The following is a 26,183-nucleotide window of genomic DNA, read 5'->3' as shown; positions in this document are numbered from 1 at the left end:
TTCACAGAAAAGTTTCCAGGAGTCTCGTTTGGCTTTACGAACAATTTTCTTATATTCACCAAGTTTACTACGATACTCATCCCAGCATATTGCGGTCTTTAGTTTGCGAAGAGTCTTAAAACTTCCGGATCTCCCCGGTTACCCAGGGTTTCTCCCGGGCAGATCATCGCTCTCGCAGAGGGCAGCTGTCCTCGAACGATTCAACCAAGGCACATGTGAGCATTTCTACTTTGGCGTCTATGTCTTCTTTATTTCGACATTGAAAAGTGTTCTGACATAAACGGTTCTTTAGTAAGGAACCGAACATTGTCCAATTAGTTTTAGACTTATTCCGAAACTTTATCGGCTTTGGTGGCGGCCGTAGTATTTAGAATCTTATGTACCGATGGTCAGAAAAGGAGTGCTCATCCGAAACTCTCCAATCCTGAATTTCATTTAGAAGCTCTTCTGAACATATAGTTATATCTAATACTTCTTCTCTGATTCTATTGTAGCTCTTAGTATTAAGGAAAGTAGTCTTTAGTATTAAGGAAATCCATAAGGGCTTGTCCCCTGCGATTGGTGTTTGTACTACCCCAAGCTACATGGTGGGAGTTGGCATCACAACCTATTACAATTTTCTTATTTTTCCTTTGTGCCTCTTCGACCAGTTTCATCAGCTGGTGGTAGTGTCGGAGAATCGAAAGGCAGGTAAACATATGCAAGGTGTATGTTATCACGACCTTGCTTCAGCACCGTTGCATCCGATGTGAATAATCCTGTTGAGAGGAGAAAACATAAGTTCTTGTGACATAAGATACATGTTCTCGGTCGAGACCCTGTATCAGATAAAAGTTGGAAATTTACTTGATTTAATCCAGAAACATCGTCCGAGGTTCCTGGATTAAAGCTATATGTATCTTACCTGTGTTAATTTTAGCTATCAGAGCGTTGGTAGCCGTCTCGCTCCGATGGAGGTTTGTTTGAATAACCTCAATCATTGTCATCCATTTAAACTGTCTTCCTGTGAGTTAGTGATCAATCAGCTCGTTGGATTTGACTCCTCCGGGTAACCTGAAGTGGCTATTGATGCAGTGGGTACCATTGATGGTACTGCGGTCAGGCATAGCATAGCAAGAGCAGTCTTTTTAATCGACACTTTCCCAATTTTGGACAGCACTGCTGTTCTGTCTTTGGGCGAGTGAGTGATTTCCTCCTCGCTTTGACCTCGGATTTGACTCCTCAAAATTACCAGTACTTGTTGGTATCTCTGAACCTATTGGACCGATTTTGCTGATGTTCAATACCACACTGTACCGGATAATAATGAATGTTTTGGGTGAATTTCGTGACTTTCCATTGCTTCGCTTTAACGTGAGCGTATTTCACACAGACATACAGACAGACGCACATAGCTAAATCGACTCAGAATTTCATAAGGATCAGGAATACATATATGTAGTTTTTTGGGTCTCAGATGAATATTTCTTGGTGTTACACATGGAATGAAAAAGTTATATATACCCTCTTGTTTGAATTTTTTTGGTACAAACAAAAATACCGTTTTATCCGAAGTTGTTATAGGTCTAGAAGTAATTAAAATGTCCTATTATATAACCAATTTCACACTTTTGGGCTACCAATCGGACAGTTTGACACTAATGAACAAAATAAGACCCATTCAACAATATCGATATTTCTTGGGCATCTCTAGTGTACATTATTTAATTCACAATCGGCCCTTGATTTTGATTATGAATAAGGCCTTAGGAGATCTCAAAAAATTAAACTAATATTCTAAAAACAACAGTTTATTTTATAAAAACTGGACTCGAAAAAGCGACGCTTAAGTACAATTTTGTTCCTTAGGGTGACATACAAAATTGGTCTTTCCTGGATATTCCGCACTACCTCATTTTTTTTATTAATTTTATAGTTGAAATTCGTGAAAAATGTTTCAAAGTGATTTGAATAGTTCTTTTTGTTTTATAAATCGTTGGAATTTTCCGCAGTCTGATGACTATCAAAATGATCATGAGCCAACTTCAGCAATTCTCGATTATTGCAAAAGAAAGGTAAGTGTCCTATATTAATTAACTTATATTAATGGTATATTGTTTAACAGTTAAATGTTGCATAATATGAATATTTTACATACGCATTTCTTATTAAGTAATTTCCTGTTTTTGTGAATTCTGAAAGTAGAAAACTTGTTCCAAATGAAAATTTTGAAAAAAGTCGAAACCTAAGAATACTTTTCTAAAAGATCGAGCTGCTCTGAATGCGAATCTGACATCACATTTTCTCCACCACATCTGGGGTTTTAGTGTACTGAAGTTTGAAAATGGCATTTTGGCCATTTTTGACAAATTTATAATAAAGGCTTAACATCTGACATATGTACATATCTTCTTTCTTCTTCGCGACATATTCACTATCGTATATGGGGAATTCCATGTCAAGTAACGCAACTCAAAAAATCGATTTTGACGAAATTTGCAGTAATGTTAGTACTATATAGTAAGCATCCCACTAAGTGACCACAAAGGAAATGGCCTAAGCTTTCTTTTGAGTAAAAAACAAGAAAGAGTGCTATCAAACCGTATGCCGTAAAATGAATGCTCTCTTATAAGCATCAGGGTAAAATTACTCTTCAAATTTACTGAAGAGGACATTATATGAGAGGTAGGGTGAATTATTGACCGTTTTCATAATTTTTTTCATAATTTTTTTCATAATTTTTTTACACCGATTTTGGTTCATATAAAACATGTTTACATCGAATGTCAGTTCCCGACACTTTCCGGTAGGAAGATTTACGTTTCTATAAAAGTTTCTTAGCTTTCGGCTTGTAAGAATCTTTCTTATGTAAAATTTAATTTCTACACTTGTAAGAATCTTTCTTATGTAAAATTTAATTTCTACACTCGTACTTGTAAGCCAGTAATGAGCGTTAAAGTATTTATCTAGAGAGGACCTTATGTGGGGGTAGGGTCAATTATGAACCGATTCACATAAAATTAGCTAGAGAGGATTTTGATCGTAAGAGACTTACTCATGTCAAATTTCATTGCTTTACTCGTATTTTTAAGAAAGAAATGAGCGTTAAGGTCGTTTTTTGAAGGGGACCTTATATAGGGGGTAGGGTCAATTATGGACCGATCTACATAAAACAGACAGATTTTGGCTCGCATGGAACTTATATGTGTCGAATTTCATTGCTATACTCGTATTTTTAAGCCCGTAATGAGCATTAAAGTTTTTGAAGGGGACCTTATATGGGGAGTAGGGTCAATTATGGATCGATCTGTATACATTTTGGTAGATAGATTTTGACTCGCATGAAACTTATTTGTGTCGAATTTCATCGCTATATTCTTATTTTTAAGCCAGTAATGAGTGTTATAGTGATTTTCCGAAGGGGAGCTTATATGGGGGGTAGGGTCAATTATGGACTGTTCCGTATAAAATTTAGTAGGGAGATTTTTGATCATATGAAACTTATTTATGTCGAATTTCATCGCTATACTCGTACTTCTAAGACAGATATGCCCGTTAAAGCAGTTTTTCGGTGGCACCTTGTATGGGGGCTATCCGAAAACGTGGACCGATATTGCCCATTTTCAATACCAAGTAAACCTTATATAGAGAATATTTGTGGAAAATTTCAACCCTCTAGCTAATTCCGTTCGGACTCTATCGTGCTTTCAACAGACAGACGGACGGACATGGCTAGATCATCTTAGAATTTAATAAGGTCCCAGAATATATATACTTTTATGGGTCTATGACCAATATTTCGATGTGTTACAAACGGAAAGACAAAATCAATATACCCCCTATCTTTTTTGATGGTAGGTATAAAAATACAACAAAAACGTCCATTAAGTCCATTAAACGTAAATTAAGTGCAACATATTGGAAAAAATTTTATTCTTGAGTTAAAAAATAATTTTTTAAAATTTAAAAAATAAAAATTGAAAGAATGAAGAAATAGCTGTCTGAACTCCTTTGGAGAATTTTTGCTACGACCAATAGGTGAAAAGTTACACTTTGAATAAAACCCTGTATGACCAAAAACTGCCGCTGATTCCGGCAGTTCTTGACCGATAGAGCCTACTCTCCCATAGTACTAACCTTGGTGCAAATTTCATCCAAATCGGAAGATATCGATTTTTAAAGTTGGTTCACTTTTTCTTTTCTTAAAAAATCACTCACCAAATTTTGCGACAGCAGGCCTGTTTTCCGAAGAAAAGTTTTCTCTGAAGACTGTTATATATCGTCAACTGAAACGCAAGTAGCCCTAACTTACCAAAAATTCAAAATCGATTTTATTGTTTATTCGAATGTATTGCATCAAAACAAATTTCACAGGGAAATATTTTTTTGGTGCATATTTTCCCATTTTATAGTGCATGTTATAAGCGCATATTCTTAATTTTTTAGTGCATGAAAATCCTTGCCTGGATTATAAGGATTTTTTTACATTATTCAAGTTGAAAGTCTAGCTCTGTTGATTGGTCTTAACAAAATGAGTTCCAGAAACCTTTTGCCCGCCTTTACCAAAATAACGATACCCTGTTCCCATGGAATCAGGGAACTAGCAGAAATTGTAGCTAATTTTATTTTCGTATCCAGTTTCTTATACCTAATAATTCGTACTTTCGGACAGTAATTCTAAAAATTGTATGTCCTTCAATGAAATAGTGATCCATAAAATAAAAAATACAAAAATGTATCCTATACTCTTAGAAATGTACTAGTTGACTTCACAGTTTCTCGCCATTCACGTGATGATATTTGCCCAGACGTCTGATTTCATGTTTGTCGATGATTGCTGGTGAGCGGAAGAAGGGGGACGGCATTGCCATCTTATCGCTTTTAGCGCTTTTTAAAACCCGCATGTTGCTTTTTTCCTATTAGCATTTTTTTAAAGGAGCTAAATCAGCAAATTTTACCTATTTTGTTTTTGAAGAAATTAAAAATCTTTTTAATAACTTAAAATTCTTTTAGTGGAACAGAAAAAAAATAGCGCTATAACAATTTATTACAAAAAGTTCCGGCAGTAGGTTAGTACTGGTGCACATTTCGTCAAAATCGATTTTGATATGAAATTCCCCATATAATAATATATTTATAAAATGTCATATTTTATTACCGAAATGAATAATTCTTTCAAAGAATACATATAAAATTAAATATACAGATAGACATTAGGGATATAAATATTTACATTGTTTGCAAATATGTATGTAAGTTGGCATAGCATAGTCCAATAAAGCAAACAAATACAAGAAACTATGGTATTATTTGTTCTCGGTTGTTAGAAAAAGTTCACGCACCAATCAATGGAAGAATAAGAAAGTAAAACAATAGAAAATTCGGTAATATTGAAACTTCATCTTAAGTTTTATCTAAATTTATTAAAAAAGTTAATGTATCAACTTTTGCACGTTTAAATTTAATTAATCTGGCAACACAAATAAATTAAAAAAAAAAAAACAATGAATTAGAGTACCGCTACTTGATTTACTTTTGAAAAAAGCATCAAAACAAATAGTTACCATATTTGCGTCAAATTGTAAATTTTTGGCAGATTTCATTTTCAAGTTAAAATTAAAACAAATATATATTTTATTAGAAAACCGTAGAATTGGACGTTGTCAGAAAAAAAATTAAATTATTAAATTTTGCAAGGAGTACAAGAATTGGGATGTTGACGATTGAAAATGGGTTATATAATCCGATGAAACGAAGATTAATCGCTTTCAGTCTGATGGCAAGGAATATTACTGGCACCACCCTTATGAAAGCTTAAAACTGTCAAAATTTTGTGTAGAAGAGAACGGATGGGATTGTCTAAACGCAATATGTAATGAAATCATTACACATTGAGAGAAAATACGAATGGAAAATTTTACAGTCGTATGGCTCTCATAATTTTTTAAATGATTAAAAAACAAATGATTTTATGTTAACACATACAAAAAAGTGCAACAGCTGATTCCATCTTTCTTTGTTATTGTTTTATACCAATCGTGTAAACACAAAAAATATAAATCATATGACTTATTTTCGTTTTTGTCATACGGATGGAATTTCATTTTACTTTATCATTAGACTTGTCGTACGTAAAGTGTGATCGTCTCAAGGTCCCTTAAGTGAAAGAAACGATGCATGTCTACAGTCAGAAGTTATATTCCAACAGGATGGGAATCCGAAGTATTGACTTTCAGCGGATAATTTTCAAATGATGTAATGGCCAGCGCAAAGCTCGGACCTCAATCAGAGTGAAAAGTGTTAAAAAAACGTCTTGCGCAATACGATAATGCACCAAGAAATCTTAATGAACTTTGGTCGAGAGTACAACCGGACCATTGATAATTTGGACGAAAGTGTGCCAAAACGAATAAAAAGTGTCATAAAAACCAAAGGTCTTTTAGCAATATATTAAAAGACCACAGATATCGGCAAGATCCGAATCTTCAATAATTCTATCAGACATAAAATCAACAAAATCCGTCCATAAATAACGGAGATATGAGCAAAAATCTGAGACAACCTCTGAAAATTTCATCGAAAATTTATATTTTTGGTGCATGCAGAGATAAGAATAATGAACAAACAAACAACAACACACATGATTATACGGTAAATTTTGTTCTTGAATTTGCTTGTTTATAAAAACAAAGCAGAACAAGAGCAACACGTTACGGATGAAACTGTGTGTTGTTATTGCATTGAAACATGAAATAAAGTATGTAGGTCCCGGAGAAAGTGCGAACATATAAAAACATAAAATGGGACATTTTGGCACTTTTTAGTTCTTTAAAAGATATTTTTGAATTTTCTATAATATTGAACCTAGAAATTTCTATAATATTGAACCATGGAATTAAGCATGTAGAGCCCGGATTAAGTGAAAACCTAAAAATGGACGTTTTTGGTACTTGTTTAAAATGTACTTTTTGAATATTCTATAATATTGATGCTAGAAACATGAAATTAAGCATGTAGAGGTCGGATTGAGAACTTATAAAATTGGACTTTTTGGCAGAGATGGGGGTAGAGCACTAATTTTTAACTATCACTAATTATTAGTGATAGTTCAAAATTAGTCACTACTTTTATTTATGTTTAGTGATGAATTGAATAATATAAGCCTCATTCAATAATAGTGATAGTGATATTTAACATTTTTAACTAAAAATATTTAAAAACTAGTTAAAATATTTGTTTTTACAGCCTAGTGAAATAATTTTTTCTACACTAAATTATTAGTTCAAAAAATATTCCTGCACAATTTTTTTTTTTTCAACAGAGAAATGTTTCACTCATTTGAAAGTTTAAGTTAATGGGACAGTATAGAAATGGTTTAAGTCAACCAAAAACTCATTGGACGAATATTATTAATGGGTAAAACGTTCATTATTTTCAAAGGTTCCAAGCTATTGCCTAAAAAACATCCAGTAACCACATCATTTTGGCAACGCAGATATCGTGGCAATCGAGGTTAAAAATTAACCTCGATTGCCATTCACCATTCCGCAAAAGAAAAAATCGTTATACTTGAGCAGAAGGCAAAAGTTTTGGAATTTAGGTGTTTCAACCATTTCTTTTTGGGGTAACTGCATATGTAGGGTCTATCATAGTGCCATCGCTAACAAAATCTGTATTTTCCATTTTAATAGATGTATCTTTTAAAAAATTTAATCATTTATTGTCTTACAAATTCTTTCATTTTCATAAAAAATAGGGCAAAGAAAATTGTTGAAGCCTTTTGTTAGTGACTGTTCAAATTTTTAACTATTTGAGTGTAGTGCTTTTTTCTACATTACCACTCAATTGAGTTATAGTTAAAAAAATAACATTATCACTAAAAAATATTAGTGCTAAAAATTTAAGCTTCACTACCACTAAGCTACTGAAAATTGGTGAAAAATAATTTTTTTGAAATAATATTTAGTGCTAGTTAAATATTGATTTAACTAATAATTTAGTGCACTACCCCAATCTCTGCTTTTTGGTACTTTTTCGTTCTTCAAATTTTGCCAGAATCTAACAGACTTGTGGCTTTTTTCGATCTTTGCATTTCTATCGATGTTTCTTTTCCTTCTTTGTTGGAGAAAAGAAACATTCGAAATGTTTGCTTTTAAAAAACTCCTCGTTTCGAATTGCTTTTGTGAATTTGAAAAAGTTTCCATTTTTTAATATATCTCCCCAAACTCCATTGTCCGCTTCTATTGCAGAAGTAGTATGAGTGCATTGCTTATAAACACTGAAGATTTCTTATCCAACCTGTGATTAATTATAAGATATATCATAATTAATCTTAAGCTAAACATACATCGACGTCTGTGGAGAAATGGCATTCAATAAATAGCACACCCAAGTCCAACGTGTATGACCAGCTTTAGTAAATCAATTTATTTAAATCTAACCTTTTTTATCCGTTGATTTTCGAAATACTTCAAAAAGCATGCAAAATTATGTCCATTACTAAAATACCTTTTTTAATCTCAGCAAAAGCCATCTTAATTGAGGTCAGTGTTGCCAAAACTTTTAGGTCCCATCCCACCAGATTGAGTTTTGAAAAACGCCAGAATCCGCTAAATCCACAAATAAAAACGCTAACTTTTACCGTTAAAGTTTATTTAGTAGAAAACCGATTTTATTAAACAAAACTGTTTACAAAACTAATAGGAATTTAATTTTTAAATAAAATATATATGTATACATTCATATAAATTAATTAATATCTATCCATTCAAAATCATCGTTTTGAGAACAAGAATATATTTCACTGGATCCAATTAAATTTAAAAACTTTTTAGGCAAAACAGCATTTTTCATGGCGACGAAGTCCATATCTGAAACCAAAGTACCAGATATTCTTTAATTTCTTGTTGTGTTATCATCTACTCATGTACGAATAGACAAAACAGTTTTTACTTTATTCATTCTTGTGTGTATTGTTTGGTTTTTATTTTTTACTTTTTGTGACCCCTTGTCAAAATGAACTAAATTTGAGAATTTTTCACTTCTTGCCACTTTTTGCCCCTTTTTGAATAAAACACATTTTTGTATTTTTGCAATTTGACACAAATATTTCCTATGGGTAGGTTTGTTTAGTATTGAAAATCGGCAATATTAGTCAACGTTTAGGCCCATCGAAAGACAACTTTAACAGACATACCCCCATTTTCTCAATGTCTGGTTATATTTCACCGAAACGGTAGATTGACAGTTTTCATGCAAATACCTGTTTTTATGTATCTTTCTTTAAAAATGTTTGTATGAATATCACCCAGAAAAACGGTACAGCAATGAAATTCGACAAAAACTCATTTAAAATAACCGATTTTTTTTGCTAAGTTTTCATATGAATCGGTCTATAATTGGCCTTTCTCCATGTAGAGGTTCTCCTTTAAAATGTAAGTTTAACGCTCATAACAGTCTTATGACTGTATAACAAATAAACCATAAAAAATAAACAAATTATGAAGGAGCCAAAATCTTTTTACCAAAATTTATGAAGATCTTTTTATAATTGACACTACACCTATAGGACCTTCACCTCCTACAGAAAATGACATCAACAATCACTACTGTTGTTATACCTATGAAATTCGACATAAATAAACTTTAAAGAAACCAAAATATTTCTACCAATATTTATGTGGATCGGTCTATAAATGTTCTTACCCCCATTCTATTCCGAAAATATTATTGATGTTCATGTGACTATTGATATACGATAATGAAATTCAGTATTAATGATTAAACTGTGGTCAAATATAGGATTAAATTCCGAAAATTGCTTAAAATTTATTTATTGTTTCCAGATGTGCGGTTAAGCCATGGGATCATAAATTAAAAAAAAATAATATGTTTTTACAAGTAGAAGACGCTCAACGATTTTATTTAGGCTTTTATACAAATCTATTTCTGTCTATTTGACTGTTCTATGGATAAAACGGCCCACAAATAGTGAGCATAGGAGGTGGAATTTTTCAAACATTTTTTGGGGTTTACTCTGTATTTCGATTTGAAAGAAAAATCTTTCGAACACAATGTTAATTAATTAAACATTCAAACAATTAACACACAAATTCGAAAATTTTCCATTAGAATCGAGTTTCAGATTAATCCCCCAGTATGATATTAAAAATTGGTGAATCGTCTAACTAGAAAAATATTTTATGAATGTCCTTAATATACTGAAACCTTAAGGTGAGAGCTAGAAAACGTTTTAGAAAATATAAAAATCGTTGATTTAATACAAATTTATGACTCTTCTCAGTCTCCATTTATTCTATCTCGGAAAAATATTGCGACGATAAATAAAGAAAATGGGGTAAATAATTTGATATTGGGTGTATCGACTGAATTTTTATTTTATATCTGTACCGCAATTCTGTATTTTTTTAATTTTAACTACCGATATCGTAAAGTAACGACAAATACGGTTGCATTAACGAATTTGTAATTTTCTAACTTTTTAACGACCTTAGAATATTTTAACGACAAAGATCGGAAAAATATGAGAATGTCAAAAGTTTTGTATTGAAATATTTTTAAAATATAAAATTATTAACGTGAACTTTTTATTTGTCGTTACATTGCCGATACTTTTCGTTAACTAATGATTATGTTCAACGAAAAAATCGTTGAAATAAAATTCAGAATACCACATAACGACAATTATTGTTAACTTACGATTTTTACTATTTAACGACAAATTTTTGTTGTTAAAAAGTTACTGAATTGCGGTACTGAGCATTATTATTATAATTTTATTGCTAATTAAAATGTGGTTAATTATTTTGATTTATTTACCAATTTAATGCACATTTAAATACGAATGAAATGATTTTACCTAAGTTGACACTTTTTGCTTTAAAAATCCCCTTCCAGTGCGACTTTTCGAAATTTTCCAACGGTAACACTGGTGATGAGAACACTTGACAACTTTGAGTATTTGGCATTTTTTGTTTTTCATCATTCACTTTACAAAAATGTGCTAAAATAAAATATACAAATTTTTTCATTTATGTGTGCTTAAAATAAAAGACAAATTAACTTCTCATTTCAGAATTTGAACATAAAAACAGAAATTGCAAATTTCATTCATGTCTATTACGAATGTATCAATTTAAGTGTTCGTAAATGAATATTTTTAAACCCTGTCTGAAACAAATTTTGATGAAAACATATTCAAATTAATTATTTTATGTTCCTACTTTACTGTCAAAATTGCATTAACCATTTCAGGTTGTAAACGATTTCTTAATTTGGATTTTACAATATTTAGCTGACTGAAAACTCGTTCTCATTCCGCATTGGACCACGGCATACAAATAACTTCCAAAGCAAAATCTGCTAATTCTTTAAATATTTTATTTCCTGCGGAATCTTCGTGTTGCAAAACTTCAAACCAGAACGATGTAGTATTTGAAAGATGTTTCCATCTAACAATGTTGATATAACCTAGCTGATTTAAAATCTTTTCAATTTTTTCTGTACTACATCCAAAATGTTCCAAACATGGAATAACATTTTCCTTTTTTTTAATTGGAATATATTATTCACAGAAAAGCAGTCTATTTCTATTCATGTCCCTATTTTCCGGTAACCTGAAAGCTAGAAAATATTAGTTGTAAAACAAAAATAAATAATATAATTATTTACCTCATGTTAACAACATTTATGTCGAAAAGAATTGGATTCAAAAACGAAAGGTATATCAAATTTACGTATCATTATACATTTTATGAAGTGTTTCAGCTGAATAACATCTTTCTGAGAGACGAGCAATACCAAAATATGTTTCTAACTCTAAACATTGGTTAAGAATTCTTTTGACTGCGACATTTATAGAGAGCCGTCGGGTATCACATATACGGGTTATATTTAATGGTTCCTATATACATAAATAGTTTTAAGAATATAAAAAAAATGTTTACTTAGAACTTACCTTGTCGTCGTTAATAGCCTTGTATAAGTTTTTGTATGACATCTTTCTAGCAGAACTTTTGGAAAAACAGTTGTAGGTTTCCTGAACTAAAAACTCAAGGTTTCTGGGAAGAGTTGCAGAAGCGTGGTTTATGGCAAGTTAGTTGCACAGAATGACACACGCATCTTATTAATATTAAATGAGGATTCTCCTTTCTGTGTTCTGCATATCGTCACCTAAAACGCAAACGGCCCTATTTAACATTTTTAAAATTTTACAGGAAAAGCAAAAAACTATTTAAATTGAAAAATTTTTTTATATTAACGCGATTCATTTGTAGTAAATAAACAAATTGTTTAATAGTGAAACCTATAATTTGTTATGATAGTTGACAGTTGCGTATATAAAAATGGATAAATTGGACTTTTTACCTTCAATATTCAAATGTTTTTGTCTTTTGTTTTTTGTCAATAAAATCGATAATGTTGGACGTAGGAGTCCAATATTTGGTGTGGACATTTGTTTCAGGTGACGATATACACTTTTATTACGCCCAACCATAACGTTCGCATTATCTGTGCCAATTCCAAGCAATTTCTTCATATCTAGGTGAAACATTTTCAGAACATTTCTCAAACATTGAGCTATAGATTCTGAGTCCGACCCAGGGAGTTCAACAAGCTCTAAAAAAGTTGAGACAATTTTTTCACGATTCACACTATAATATATAATTGCAATACTTGTAAAAATACATGTTAGATAAAATAAAGCCTTTCCTAAAAATTCAGCAATAAACTTACCAAGTAATTTCACTATTTCAATATCAGTCGATTTATCTAAAAGGAGTAAGTCTTCCTTAAAGTGTATTGACAAAACATTTTTAACAATTTTGGAACACTTGGTTCTATGTAATCGAATTTGTTGACAGTTCGTATAATCGTCAAACTGTTTCTTTAAAAGCGACGTCAAATTATCTACAGGAGCTATAGGTCCGTGTTGACAAAAATACATTGATAATGCAGCTTCATTCATTTGAACTTTATGGTTTGATGATTAAAAGTGAATTTAATTTTGTTCTGCAAAGCCACATTTAGCTGTCTTATGCTTATTTGTAGATACATGAGCAATTAAATCTTAGAATTTACATTGCAAATTACAATTGCAATGGCGACAAAAAGCCTTTGATGCATTGTCAGATTCACTAATCCAATCCCTCAATTGGGGGTTTGTCTTCCACTATTTTCTAAATTTTTGACTATAGGTTGGTTTACCAATTTTCCAGCATAAAGAGGTTGTCAACAAGAACGCTTATTGCAAATATATTTGTATTTTTTCTTACCAACAACGAATTTTTTTATAAAAACAATATTTAACTTTTGTATATTTCAATGTTTGATTTTATTAATGTATTTTTCTTTTTTTGCACTAATGTTTTCACTTTTTTAAACAAATTCTTCTTTTTTAACACAAATTTTCTTTGCACTCACTTATGAAGAAAAAAAATCCGTTAGATATTATATTAAATATGTGCATTTACCGATAAATCATCCAAACACCTGATAAACAAAAAAAAAATAATTGGCCAAAAAGGCTAAAACCAGCTAAATAAAAATATTTTCCAGTTAAAAAACCACTTAGCGGGTTTTATTGAAATGTTGCCGCGATCGATGATCAAAAACCTCCAGATTTAGCGGGAAAACCGCCGTTTTGGCAACACTGATTGAGGTATATGGAAGAAGTGGAAGCGCTATTATTTTATGGTATGCTATAGATGCATGGTTGAAACTTCTGATATATTGAAGTGACATATTTCGACTGCTTACATTTCGAGGAAATTTCAAAAAAACAATCCGAAAAATACATTTCATTTTAACACTATAATATTTGTAACATATTTAATACAATTTTAAATTGTTTATGAACACTTCGTTCTTGTTTTTAACGTATTACTTACTTTTTGTCTGTTTTTTATTGTATTAATAAAATAAGTAAAACGTTTTTGAATTGTTCTACAAAATTTTGTATACCGAGCAAAAAAAATCAACAATAATTTCGTAGATAAAAATACAAATTGTGTTTAGACTAGAAAATTGTATTATGGTATATTTTTGACAAGTACGGTTGTTTTCGCCTAGTTGATTTTTTGAAATGTTCAAGTTTTTAGTGCAATTATTCATTCAGTGATGCAATTAAATGGCACTTGTTTAATTGCGCCCATTAACCAATTAAACAGTGAAATAATGTAGTCGGGTATTGATACACTGCACCAGCTATAATTTTGTTGTCAATTATGGGCACATTCTCTCTTACTGCCTGTTTCACAATATCGAAACTACAGTTTCTTTCTTATAAATATATTGAAAACAAAAACAAAATTTTAAATTTATTTGTTGTTTTCAATATATTTGTAAGAAAGAAAATGTTTTTTCGCATTTAGAGAAACCGGCAGTTAATTTAGTAAAACAATTCCTCATTATAATGAATTTTTTCACTATGCGATTAGACGATTTCCCCTATGGGAGCATTGGGAAATATGGACCGAATTCTACAGAGTTTGACTGTAAAATTTTTTTCGAAATAACCCTTAAAGCATTAAATAATGCCCAGACCTGAAAACTACATCTCAATGTTTTCGACATGCGGCATTCTGAACAAATAATATTCCTTTGCGGCGTTTTTTTCTATTTCGACATACGGGGAAATATATCTCGTCACCTGATTTGAATCATCCAAATCAAGTTTTGCGTGTATTTAAGAGTCAACGTTGTGTTTTCTTATTTCTAATTCTATTTATAGTGACACTGGACCACTTATATTTTGCACAAAGCTCCTCATTTATTTAAGATATGAAAATTTAAATTGCAGCAAAGTCGATATTTCGATATTTTTTACGGCTTTATAATTGACATTTTGGTCTGACAAAATGTCTTCCTAATTTATAAGTCATTTGGAAAGGTAGCGCAATTAAACGAACTCATTTAAACGAGAATTTTTATTGTATATACTTATTATATGAGATTTATTTATTGCATTAATTCCGGACTAAATAAGTGGGTAAATCAATAATGGCGTGGCACCTGCCTATATATGGGGCATTTCACGTCAAGTGAACCAACTTTTGAAATCGATGTCTTCCGATCGCGATGAAATTTGCACCATAGTTAGTTCTATTGGATAGTAATTCAGACACAATTTTTCAAAAAGATCGCTCGTGAACTTTCTAAGTTAGAGGCGGTCAAAATTTGACATTTTGGCCATGCAGGTGCCTTTTCTCATCCATGTAACTTATTACCTATTGTTCTTAGCAAAATGTGTCCCAAATAGTTTAGATAGCTATTTATGCAATCTTTCGAAAAAAAAATTAAAAAAATTTAATAAAATATTTTTGATTTTTTTTTTAAATCAAAAACATTTTTGACTTTTTTTCAAAATGGGCCCTTTTTATTTTTTTTTTATTTTTTTTTAGAAAGCTTAAGTCTTTTCCTAAGCGACCTATATGGTCGCTTAGTGGGATGCGAGTGGGATATCTATCAAAAAAAATATTTTGTAACTCAAGATTTAAAATTTTTGAATTTTTTTGCAAAATCAAAAACATTGTTGACTTTTTTTAAAAAAATGGACCCATTTTTTAATTTCTTTTTGCTCAGAAGAAAGCTTATGTGTTTTCCTTTAACACCCTTTTTGTTGCTTAGTGGGATGCGAGTGGGATATCTATAAAAAAAATGTTTTGTAACTCAAGACATACAATTTTTTACTTCTTTTTGAAAAATCAAAAACTTTTTTGACTTTTTTCCAAAATGGACTCTTTTTTTATTAATTTTTTTTTTCTCAAAAGAAAGCTTAGGTCTTTTCCTTTAAAACCTTTTTGGTCGCTTAGTGGGATGCGAGTGGGATATCTATCAAAATAAATGTTTTGTAACTCAAGACAAATGTTTCTAAATTGATTTTTTTCATATTTGTGTGTAAGTGTTTCCAAAACCTTAAAAATAAAAACCACAACAACTGACCGATAATAGCCACTGGAGGGGTGCAATATGAGGCCGACCGCTATTAATTTTCCACCCCCAAAATTTGTCTGAGTTTTGTATCTTGCGGCTTTTTTAGTCAATCCTAGAGGTAGTTTTCAGCGCACGTGATTTTCATTGTTAAAATATCAGGTGCTGAATCTAATAACGCCAAGAAAGGATTGACAAAAAAAAGCAGCTAATAAAGGTGACAAATAAGGAGGATAAAAGTATGGATATTTGAAAATTTAAAAATTTCATAAATTAAGTGTAAAAATAGTTATTATATAAATTGATCTATTGTGATTAAGATTAAATTTATTATTATTATTATTATTATTATTATTATTATTATTATTATTATTATTATATATTAAATTAATTATTATTACAAATAAATAACAAACTTAAATTATTCAACATTTCCATAGAAAAAAAGTGATTTTTATTCCTGAGGTTAACATATTATGGGTATTACAGTATCGAGGCTATGAAATTTTAGTTGGGTATGTTACATACCATCGGAAAGGCTAATGTGTCTAGTTTCTCTGCGTAAGTTTAATTTTTAAGGTTTAGACACAAATATGAAAAAAATCAATTTTAAAACATTTGTCTTGAGTTACAAAACATTTATTTTGATAGATATCCCACTCGCATCCCGCTAAGCGACCAAAAAGGTTTTAAAGGAAAAGACCTAAGCTTTCTTTTGAGAAAAAAAAAATTAATAAAAAAAGAGTCCATTTTGGAAAAAAAAGTCAAAAAAGTTTTTGATTTTTTAAAAAAAAGTAAAAAATTGTATGTCTTGAGTTACAAAACATTTTTTTTATAGATATTCCACTCGCATCCCACTAAGCGACAAAAAGGGTGTTAAAGGAAAACACATAAGCTTTCTTCTGAGCAAAAAAAAAATTAAAAAATTGGTCCATTTTTTTAAAAAAAGTCAACAAAGTTTTTGATTTTGCAAAAAAATTCAAACATTTTAAATCTTGAGTTACAAAATATTTTTTTTATAGATATCCCACTCGCATCCCACTAAGCGACCAAAAAGGTTTTAAAGGAAAAGACCTAAGCTTTCTTTTGAGAAAAAAAATAATAAAAAAAGAGTCCATTTTGGAAAAAAGTCAAAAAAGTTTTTGATTTTTCAAAAAAAAAAAAGTAAAAAATTGTATGTCTTGAGTTACAAAACATTTTTTTTATAGATATCCCACTCGCATCCCACTAAGCGACAAAAAGGGTGTTAAAGGAAAACACATAAGCTTTCTTCTGAGCAAAAAAAAATAAAAAATGGGTCCATTTTTTTAAAAAAAGTCAACAAAGTTTTTGATTTTGCAAAAAAATTCAAAAATTTTAAATCTTGAGTTACAAAATATTTTTTTGATAGATATCCCACTCGCATCCCACTAAGCGAACATATATGTCGCTTAGGAAAAGACTTAAGCTTTCTAAAAAAAAATAAAAAAAAAAATAAAAAGGGCCCATTTTGAAAAAAAAGTCAAAAATGTTTTTGATTTAAAAAAAAAAAAATTCAAAAATATTTTATTAAATTTTTTTAATTTTTTTTTTCGAAAGATTGCATAAATAGCTATCTAAACTATTTGGGACACATTTTGCTAAGAACAATAGGTAATAAGTTACACGGATGAGAAAAAACACCTGGATGGCCAAAATGTCAAATTTTGACCGCCTCTAACTTAGAAAGTTCACGAGCGATCTTGTTGAAAAATTGTGTCTGAATTACTATCCAATAGAACTAACTATGGTGCAAATTTCATCGCGATCGGAAGACATCGATTTCAAAAGTTGGTTCACTTGACGTGAAATGCCCCATATAAATTCGTATATCGGCCATCCAAACCTTTTGAAGAACAAAAAAGTAACAATAACAAAGATGGAAACAGCTGTTTCACTTTTTTTGTATGTGTTTACATAAAAATACATCCCTGATCTAATGCGGCTTGTTTTTTTAATAATTTCAAAAAATGAAGAGATCCATACGACTGTCAAATTTTCCATCCGTATTTTCTCTCAATGTGTGATGGTTTTATTACATATTGCGTTTAGACGATCCCATCCGTTTTCTTCAACACAAAATTTTGACAGATCATATTACTTGTGTGCTCGTGTGAAGGGGGCTTATGGGTCTACATTTTTAATTTTATGTTTCTAGGTATATATTTCGCTTGGAAGCGAGCGAAGTAGTGCCCAGTATAATTTCTCTATCCCGATCCAATAGAGAACATATGAAATTATATGGATCAACAAATAAAAGCAGAAATACCTAAGAATTTTGCCAATTTTTGGCCTGAATATTAAAATTTATGTCATGAAATTTCTGGTGGGTTCTGGTGAAGATTATGTCCAAGAGAAGGAATGATATTATCAAAATGTGCAACTATTCTATAAAATATGAAATTTTAAGTGAAATTAGATAAATTTAGCCGATCGTTTTGTTTAATTTTTAATTTTTTAATAATTTTTTTATTGTGTGCTAAATTTATGTCCAGATTTATTTAGGGTGTAAATTTACTTTGGAAATAAAAAAATCTATAGAAACAAAGTAGTGGAACAAACTGTAATGTGTCGTGATCCTCGAAGGACATTTGTTACGCATCAAAAAATAATTTATTAAAAATGTTATGAACTATAGGAAAATTTTTATGTTATAGGAAACATATACCAAGTGTGCTAATCTCATGTATGTACATTAAAGCTAACACATTGTGGTCTGAAGGTGGGCTTTGTATGGGAACTAGGGTCAAATCATTGCGAAATTTGGTAAAGCTTTGTTGTGCCGTCTTTAATATATGTACATACATACATACATAAGTATGACGTTCTATGCGAGCAATCTAAGTACTTAGAGTGCAATGTATGCGTAATTCAACATATCACGCACTTTAATTATAACATACATTGCGATTAAGCAGAGAGTTAGCTGCATTTTTCATGTTGAAGCGAAAATAATTCTATTTTTTCAATATTGAAGATATATTTTTTGTTCTTACATTTTTATGAGATAAAAAATTTTATATTTGCGCTTTTGTATTAAATGTTTATATAACCCTAATTAATGTTAATATTATTTAAGTCAAATTAGTTGTATTCTATAATACTACAATTTCACTTCCGAATAACTTCCAAAAAAGGGCATTAAAATTACAACTTGAGAATGACTTCAGAAGTAGTAAATTGTTAATGTTAATATTATTTAAGTCAAATTAGTTGTATTCTATAATACTACAATTTCACTTCCGAATAACTTCCAAAAAAGGGCATTAAAATTACAACTTGAGAATGACTTCAGAAGTAGTAAATTTGGAATCAAATAAAAAGGACTTTCTTCCTATGTCAAGCCTGTGTTAAAATCATCACTTCTTCAGGTCTCTTTCAGTACGCTTCTTTGGAAGTTCGTTTTTGCTGGGTTATACAAAAATTCTACCAATACATTCTTAGAGTAAGGTACCGAATAACAACATCTTTAGTTACCAACTGACAAGTCCCAATTTCTTTATATTCTTTGTCAAATATGTTTTAATTTTTAACAAACAACTAATAATAGGACTGTTCGCATACTCGATAATTTGTAACAATTTGCAACAATTGTTACTGGATATTTTTTATTGGAAAGTACGCGCACCTAATCTGTCTGTTCATTAACGAAAAATTGTTATAAATTATCACAAATTGTTTTTGTATTTCAATACAGAGTGCAAATATTTTTGTCAAAATTAGTATCAACTTTTAGTTATTGAACATGCATACTGTTTACTAAAAACTTTAAACATGTATTGAATATAAAATATAAGGCTTTCCGCGCTTTCCATATAGTAAAAGATACGACAAATTGCAACTGGCAGTAGCGAAACCAAAACAATTTATTGTAGCTGGAAAAAAATCAAATCACAACAAAAGAAATTTTGTCAATGACAATAGTAGTTCGACTGTTGTGTGCGTGCGCTGCTTAAACATACAAATATATTTCGATTTTTTCGCAATATTTTGCTAACAAAAATTGCAAACAGAACAAATATTTCTAGTAGTGAAGTGATGGACAAATTTTAAAGTTTTATATTTATTGCATTTTCGTAAAAATAAATCTTGTGCTTTTTCTACATACATACATATTTAAACGCTGGTTTTTCCTCATTTATACATTTAGCTATAAAATAATCCATTACAAGATTCTATTATATTTAAATTTATAATATTTTTACAATTAATAAAATGTTTTTTTTTAGGATTTCAACAAACCAAATTAAATAAATCGCCAATCTTATTGAACACCATCCTAAAAAGGTACAAATTATAGAGAGTTACGAAAATTTGAGAAAAAATATATTTCTGTTTCAAATAAAGGGAAACGAGTTGGATTATTTTAAGGGATGTAAAATAGACGTTTAAAAAATACAAACTTAATTGCCTGATTCTGTGTCAATTTGCAATCAGAGCATATCATTTTGGCATGATCTAAACTAAATATTTTTGTATAAGAATTGTTCTAAATGCTGATTGGATAGACCTATAACACTATGCAACAAATTTTGGGTCTTCAAATCTAATTAGTGCATTAATTTCTCTTATTTTGATGAAATTCGGCACACACACACATTCTTTTCATACTTACAAAATTTAGAGTTCTCCAAAATTTGAAAATTCGTTACGGTTTTGATTTTATCGAGGCTTAAAGTTCATATTTCTAAGAGTTTTTCTAAAAAGGATTAAAATTGATATTGTATAAATTCTAACATATTTATAGGATTTTAATCATTTTAGACTGTAATTAATGCCTATATGTCGTAGTGTGCCAATATGTTATTTGAAATATTATGGTTTTAAAACGAGGATAATGATATCAAAAAATGTCTTTGAGTCAAGGATATCTTAAAAACGGTATCCCCCATTTTCATTATTCCTTTACTAAAATTAGTTTATAATATCTACAACAGCATATAAAAAAATCAGAGCTAGACCGTGAAGGGATCCATAGAAAATCTAATTATAGTAAACTAATTCGTTTTTTGTACAAATATTTTATTTTTTGATAAATCAAATAAAATTTTAAAATTTCTAGTGGAGTATCGACTAATAACTATTAAAACAGAAAGGAAATTAGAACCCACAAAGTATAAACATTAAGAAATGTAAATATCTTAGACCTTAAGTAGGCAAATATAATTGAGTAATTTATATATTGACTTATTTTATTGGATTCTATACATATAAAATATACATATGGGAAAATTGTTCACAAAATTGCAAAACTTTAAATGCCTATAACTTTTTTAAACCCTTTGGGGATTTTGGTTTTATTCCAATATTGAGATACGAAATGGTGTTTTTTTCTTCTTATTTTTTTGAAAAATGTGCCACCGATCGCGTGATCGTAGATAGTAATTTAAAAAAGTGGAAATTTTTGTTTGTCACAAGCAATGTTTTAAGAAATTTTAACTTTGACTGCTAGCGGTCTTTAAATCTAACAAGTTAGAGTGCTATATTCGGCTGAGCCGAATTTTAAATACCCTCCACCAGCAAATTTTGTATTAATACATTTCTAATTAATAAAATATTTGTAGAAATAAGTTTTCTCATGTCTTAAATAGAAAAATCCCAAGATTTAAACAGCTTAAATCTACTACAATTCCAAGATTTATTGAACATTAGAAACGCCACTTTCATTTAAATTTTTATAGCGCCCTAAGATATGCTTTAGCGATATCTCGTATTTGCATGTATTCATGTGTGTGAAAGATTTAAGGATTTTAAAAATACATACATATATATAATCTTGTTCTACACAAATTGATAATGCAAATAGTTAAATACGGTTAAAGAGCTTTTAGGGGCAGGACCTAGTATGAGAGATATGACCAAATATAGACCGATCGTGAAAAATTTTTGAAATAGCATTAAGTGCTTTTTGCATTACAAAATAGTATTTATGAACAAAAATAGTATTTATTTATATCATTATTTGGTAATGAGTTATGTGCCTTTAAGTATTTTTCTGAAAGGGACCTTGTATGGGAGCTATGATCAATTATGGATCGATAGGAAAACAATTTCACAGTAATATTTCTCTGTATATGAGCAATATTTTTGACAAACTTTATATGGATATCTTAATTTAGTAATGAGTTATGTGCGTTTAAGTGATTTTCGGGAGGGGACCTTGTATGGGAGCTATGACCAGTTATGGACCGATCGGAAAAAAATTATCTGTAATATTTCTGTGCATATGAGTAATATTTGTACCATATGGATATCTTAATTACGTAATGAGTTATGCGCGTTTAAGTGATTTTCGGGAGGGGACCTTGTATGGGAGCTATGACCAATTATGGACCGATCGAAAAAAATTTTCACAGTAATATTTCTGTGCATATGAGTAATACTTGTGCAAAATTTTATATTGATATCTTAATTTAGTAATGAGTTATGCGCGTTTAAGTGATTTTCGGGAGGGAACCTTGTATGGGAGCTATGACCAATTATGGACCGATCGGAAAAAAATTTCACAAGAAAATTTCTGTGCATATGAGTAATATTTGTACCAAATTTTATATGGATATCTTAATTTAGTTATGAGTTAAGCGCGTTTAAGTGATTTTCGGGAGGGGACCTTGTATGGGAGCTATGACCAATTCACAGTAATATTTCTATGCATATGGGCAATACTTATACCAAATTTTATATGGATATCTTAATTTAGTACTGAGTTATGCGCGTTTAAGTGATTTTCGGGAGGGGACCTTGTATGGGAGCTATGACCAATTATGGACCGATCGGAAAAAACTTTCACAGTAATATTTCTATGCATATGGGCAATACTTACACCAAATTTTATTTGGATATCTTAATTTAGTAATGAGTTATGCGCGTTTAAGTGATTTTCGGGAGGGGACCTTGTATGGGAGCTATGATCAATTATGGACCGATCGGAAAAAAATTTCACAACAATATTTCTGTGCATATGAGTAATATTTGTACCAGATTTTATATGGATATCTTAATTTAGTTATGAGTTAAGCGCGTTTAAGTGATTTTCGGGAGGGGACCTTGTATGGGAGCTATAACCAATTATGGACCGATCGGAAAAAAATTTCACAGTAATATTTCTATGCATATGGGCAATACTTATACCAAATTTTATTTGGATATCTTAATTTAGTAATGCGTTATGCGCGTTTAAGTGATTTTCAGGAGGGGACCTTGTATGGGAGCTATGACCAATTCACAGTAATATTTCTATGCATATGGGCAATACTTATACCAAATTTTATATGGATATCTTAATTTAGTACTGAGTTATGCGCGTTTAAGTGATTTTCGGGAGGGGACCTTGTATGGGAGCTATGACCAATTATGGACCGATCGGAAAAAACTTTCACAGTAATATTTCTATGCATATGGGCAATACTTACACCAAATTTTATTTGGATATCTTAATTTAGTAATGAGTTATGCGCGTTTAAGTGATTTTCGGGAGGGGACCTTGTATGGGAGCTATGATCAATTATGGACCGATCGGAAAAAAATTTCACAACAATATTTCTGTGCATATGAGTAATATTTGTACCAGATTTTATATGGATATCTTAATTTAGTTATGAGTTAAGCGCGTTTAAGTGATTTTCGGGAGGGGACCTTGTATGGGAGCTATAACCAATTATGGACCGATCGGAAAAAAATTTCACAGTAATATTTCTATGCATATGGGCAATACTTATACCAAATTTTATTTGGATATCTTAATTTAGTAATGCGTTATGCGCGTTTAAGTGATTTTCAGGAGGGGACCTTGTATGGGAGCTATGTCCAATTATGGACCGATCCATAAAATTTTCCTCTGAAAGACTTCTATTGACATAAGATTTTAATTTGTAAAATTTTGTGAAGATATCGACATTCTGGCGGAAGTTATTAACAAAAAACCCATTTTCCGGGAATATGTACTTTTGTATGGGAGGTATATGAAATTGTGGACCGATTCTGGCAATTTTCAGCAGGGATCAAGATCTTGTGCAGAAACGAATGTATGGTGATTTCCATGGAATTATCTTGCATAGTTTTCGAGAAAACTACATCAGAATGTGTAAAAAATGCTTATATTTTTCCGAGGTTGTTTTAAATTTTGATTCATAACTTTTCCCGGTGTGAACCGATTTTGCCCATTTGCAATACCAAACAACTTAGGAAAATGAAGAACATTTTGGGTGAATTTGGTTAAGCTCTACTGCTTCGTTTTATCGTGAGCGTGTTTTATACAGACAGACGGACATAGCTAAATCGACTCAGAATTTGATAAGGACCCAGAATATATATCGAGGGACTATATTCAATAGTCTCTATCTAAAATAATACAAGTTTTCAGGAGAGCAAAAAAACTGTTTATTTCGCTAGTTCGTGAAGATTTTTTAATTTTTTTCTTTTACAATATATTTTTACGACCATATTCTAAACCATTATATAAAAAGAATTTTAATTTTTGCATTATTTACAAAATTATTCACAAATTTATATCAGATAGAGCTTATTTTTCTACGAAAATGTTCATTCAACCAACAGATCAATAAATATTATATTTTATACAATTTAATGGAGGAAATGAAACCAAATTGTTGAAAAAGCAACAGATTATAATGTTTTGGTCCAAAACCAATGTTATATGGTTAAACACGACAATAAAATTGATTTAATTAGTATCATAATGAGCGATATCTCAAAAACTATTAGACCGATTTTAAATATTTTTACGGATTTGTGTTCAGCATGTCCAAATTATTAAGAAGACTTGTTTTGCAACAGAAAATTATCCAAAGGGATCGAGTTTGAAGCAATTTTTGGATAAGATAGAGAGTTTTGCATTCAGAATTTTTCTTTTTTTAAGATGGAGAAATTTAAAAAATGCTATAAAATTGCCAAAAAATATTTTTTTCTTTGACATTTATATCACTGATGCGCGATAGTTTGCTGAATATTTTGCCATCAAAATCTCATTTTCATAAAAATGAGAGATAGCGACTATTGAATATAGTCCCTCGATATACTTTGTTGGGTCTCAGATGAATATTTCTTGGTGTTACACACGGAATGACAAAGTTATATATACCCTCTATCACCACTGGTGGTGGAGGGTATAAAAATACATATACATAACTATAGTATATAAATATACAACATGGTCTATTTTTAATACAATTTGAATATTGCATGATGAACTTTTCATTTTAAATAGTTTTTTATTATAAAATTATATTTTTAGGTCTTGCGCCCATATGTTGCCATCCTATCATTGGTGGGATTAAATCCAATATCAACAGATACAACCAGATGTAAAGCTTACCTAAGCTATTTGCAATGCACAATTCTAATAATTATTTTACTTTTTGGTTATTTTTTGCAGTATTTGTCAGCATATCGGTAAGTAATTTGTCAAATGTTAATTAAATGTAAACGTGTCAACCATAAACATAAATATCTATTAAATCCCTTTCAGAGGCGATCGTGGATTTTCAACAAATACTAAAAATGTGGAATCTATTGATGAATCAAAGGACGATTCGGCCTATACAATTGGTGAGCTTCTTTTTGGTTTTATTATACCCTGTTCATTGGATCTTGCTGGATACGTTTCAGCAGTTATAATATGCAAATTCATCGATCACGAACAATTGCAAAATCTTATTGAACGTACATTTCTAATGTCAATGCAACCGAAAAAACTATTTAGAACCTTCTGGTTGCATATAGTTGGTGCATTTGTTCTGTGTTGCTGCTTATATGCGTATTTTATACCCGTTGTTATTTTACAATCACCTATTATTCCGTACAAATGGTTTGGTGATTTGGAGACTATATGGCAATTATTTGTAAAGGTATATATGTACATAATTAAATAAGTAAATATATACACATAAGGGTGTCATTCGAATAATCGAGGAAAAAATATTTTTTCTTTGAACGAACAAATTTTTTTCAAGAATAATTCGAAAAATTTTTGTCGATTAATCGACTATAACTTACGACAATTTTATTATAGTATTAAATAAAAAATAAACATGTTGTAAAACGTGTAATAAATCTAATTAACTGTTGTAATTCATACTTTTAGTTTAAAATAAATCAAAATTTTTATCATCAAATGTTCACCTTCAAAAACTTAAGAAATAAGGCAGCTAATTTCCTGTCAATTTAAAATTACGTTTAATTTAACTCGCTTAAAATTACGATAATAACAAAAAAAT

The 26,183-nt window shown here is 30.3% G+C and overlaps 1 protein-coding gene across 9 annotated transcripts in view; it reads left to right on the top strand.

Moving 5' to 3' along the window:
* LOC119609783 overlaps window positions 1–26,183 on the top strand; it is a 57,969-nt gene that overhangs the window by 23,116 nt on the left and 8,670 nt on the right. For 5 of the 9 annotated variants that reach the window (XM_037964769.1, XM_037964736.1, XM_037964745.1 and 2 more), the window contains exons 2-4: window positions 1,916–2,054; window positions 25,202–25,359; window positions 25,436–25,814. In XM_037964769.1, coding sequence (XP_037820697.1) covers window positions 1,932–2,054; window positions 25,202–25,359; window positions 25,436–25,814 — 660 coding nt within the window. In that variant the 5' untranslated portion in view covers window positions 1,916–1,931. The remainder of the gene's footprint in view (window positions 1–1,915; window positions 2,055–25,201; window positions 25,360–25,435; window positions 25,815–26,183) is intronic. The other 4 variants (XM_037964718.1, XM_037964699.1, XM_037964727.1 and 1 more) reach the window with 3 other exon arrangements.

The sequence above is a fragment of the Lucilia sericata genome, unplaced genomic scaffold (assembly GCF_015586225.1).
Source record: "Lucilia sericata isolate MDLA Ls3-8-SP2 unplaced genomic scaffold, ASM1558622v1 Contig000025F_arrow, whole genome shotgun sequence".
In the NCBI taxonomy this organism is placed as follows: domain Eukaryota; kingdom Metazoa; phylum Arthropoda; class Insecta; order Diptera; family Calliphoridae; genus Lucilia; species Lucilia sericata.
This window is presented reverse-complemented; position numbering and strand designations above follow the sequence as displayed.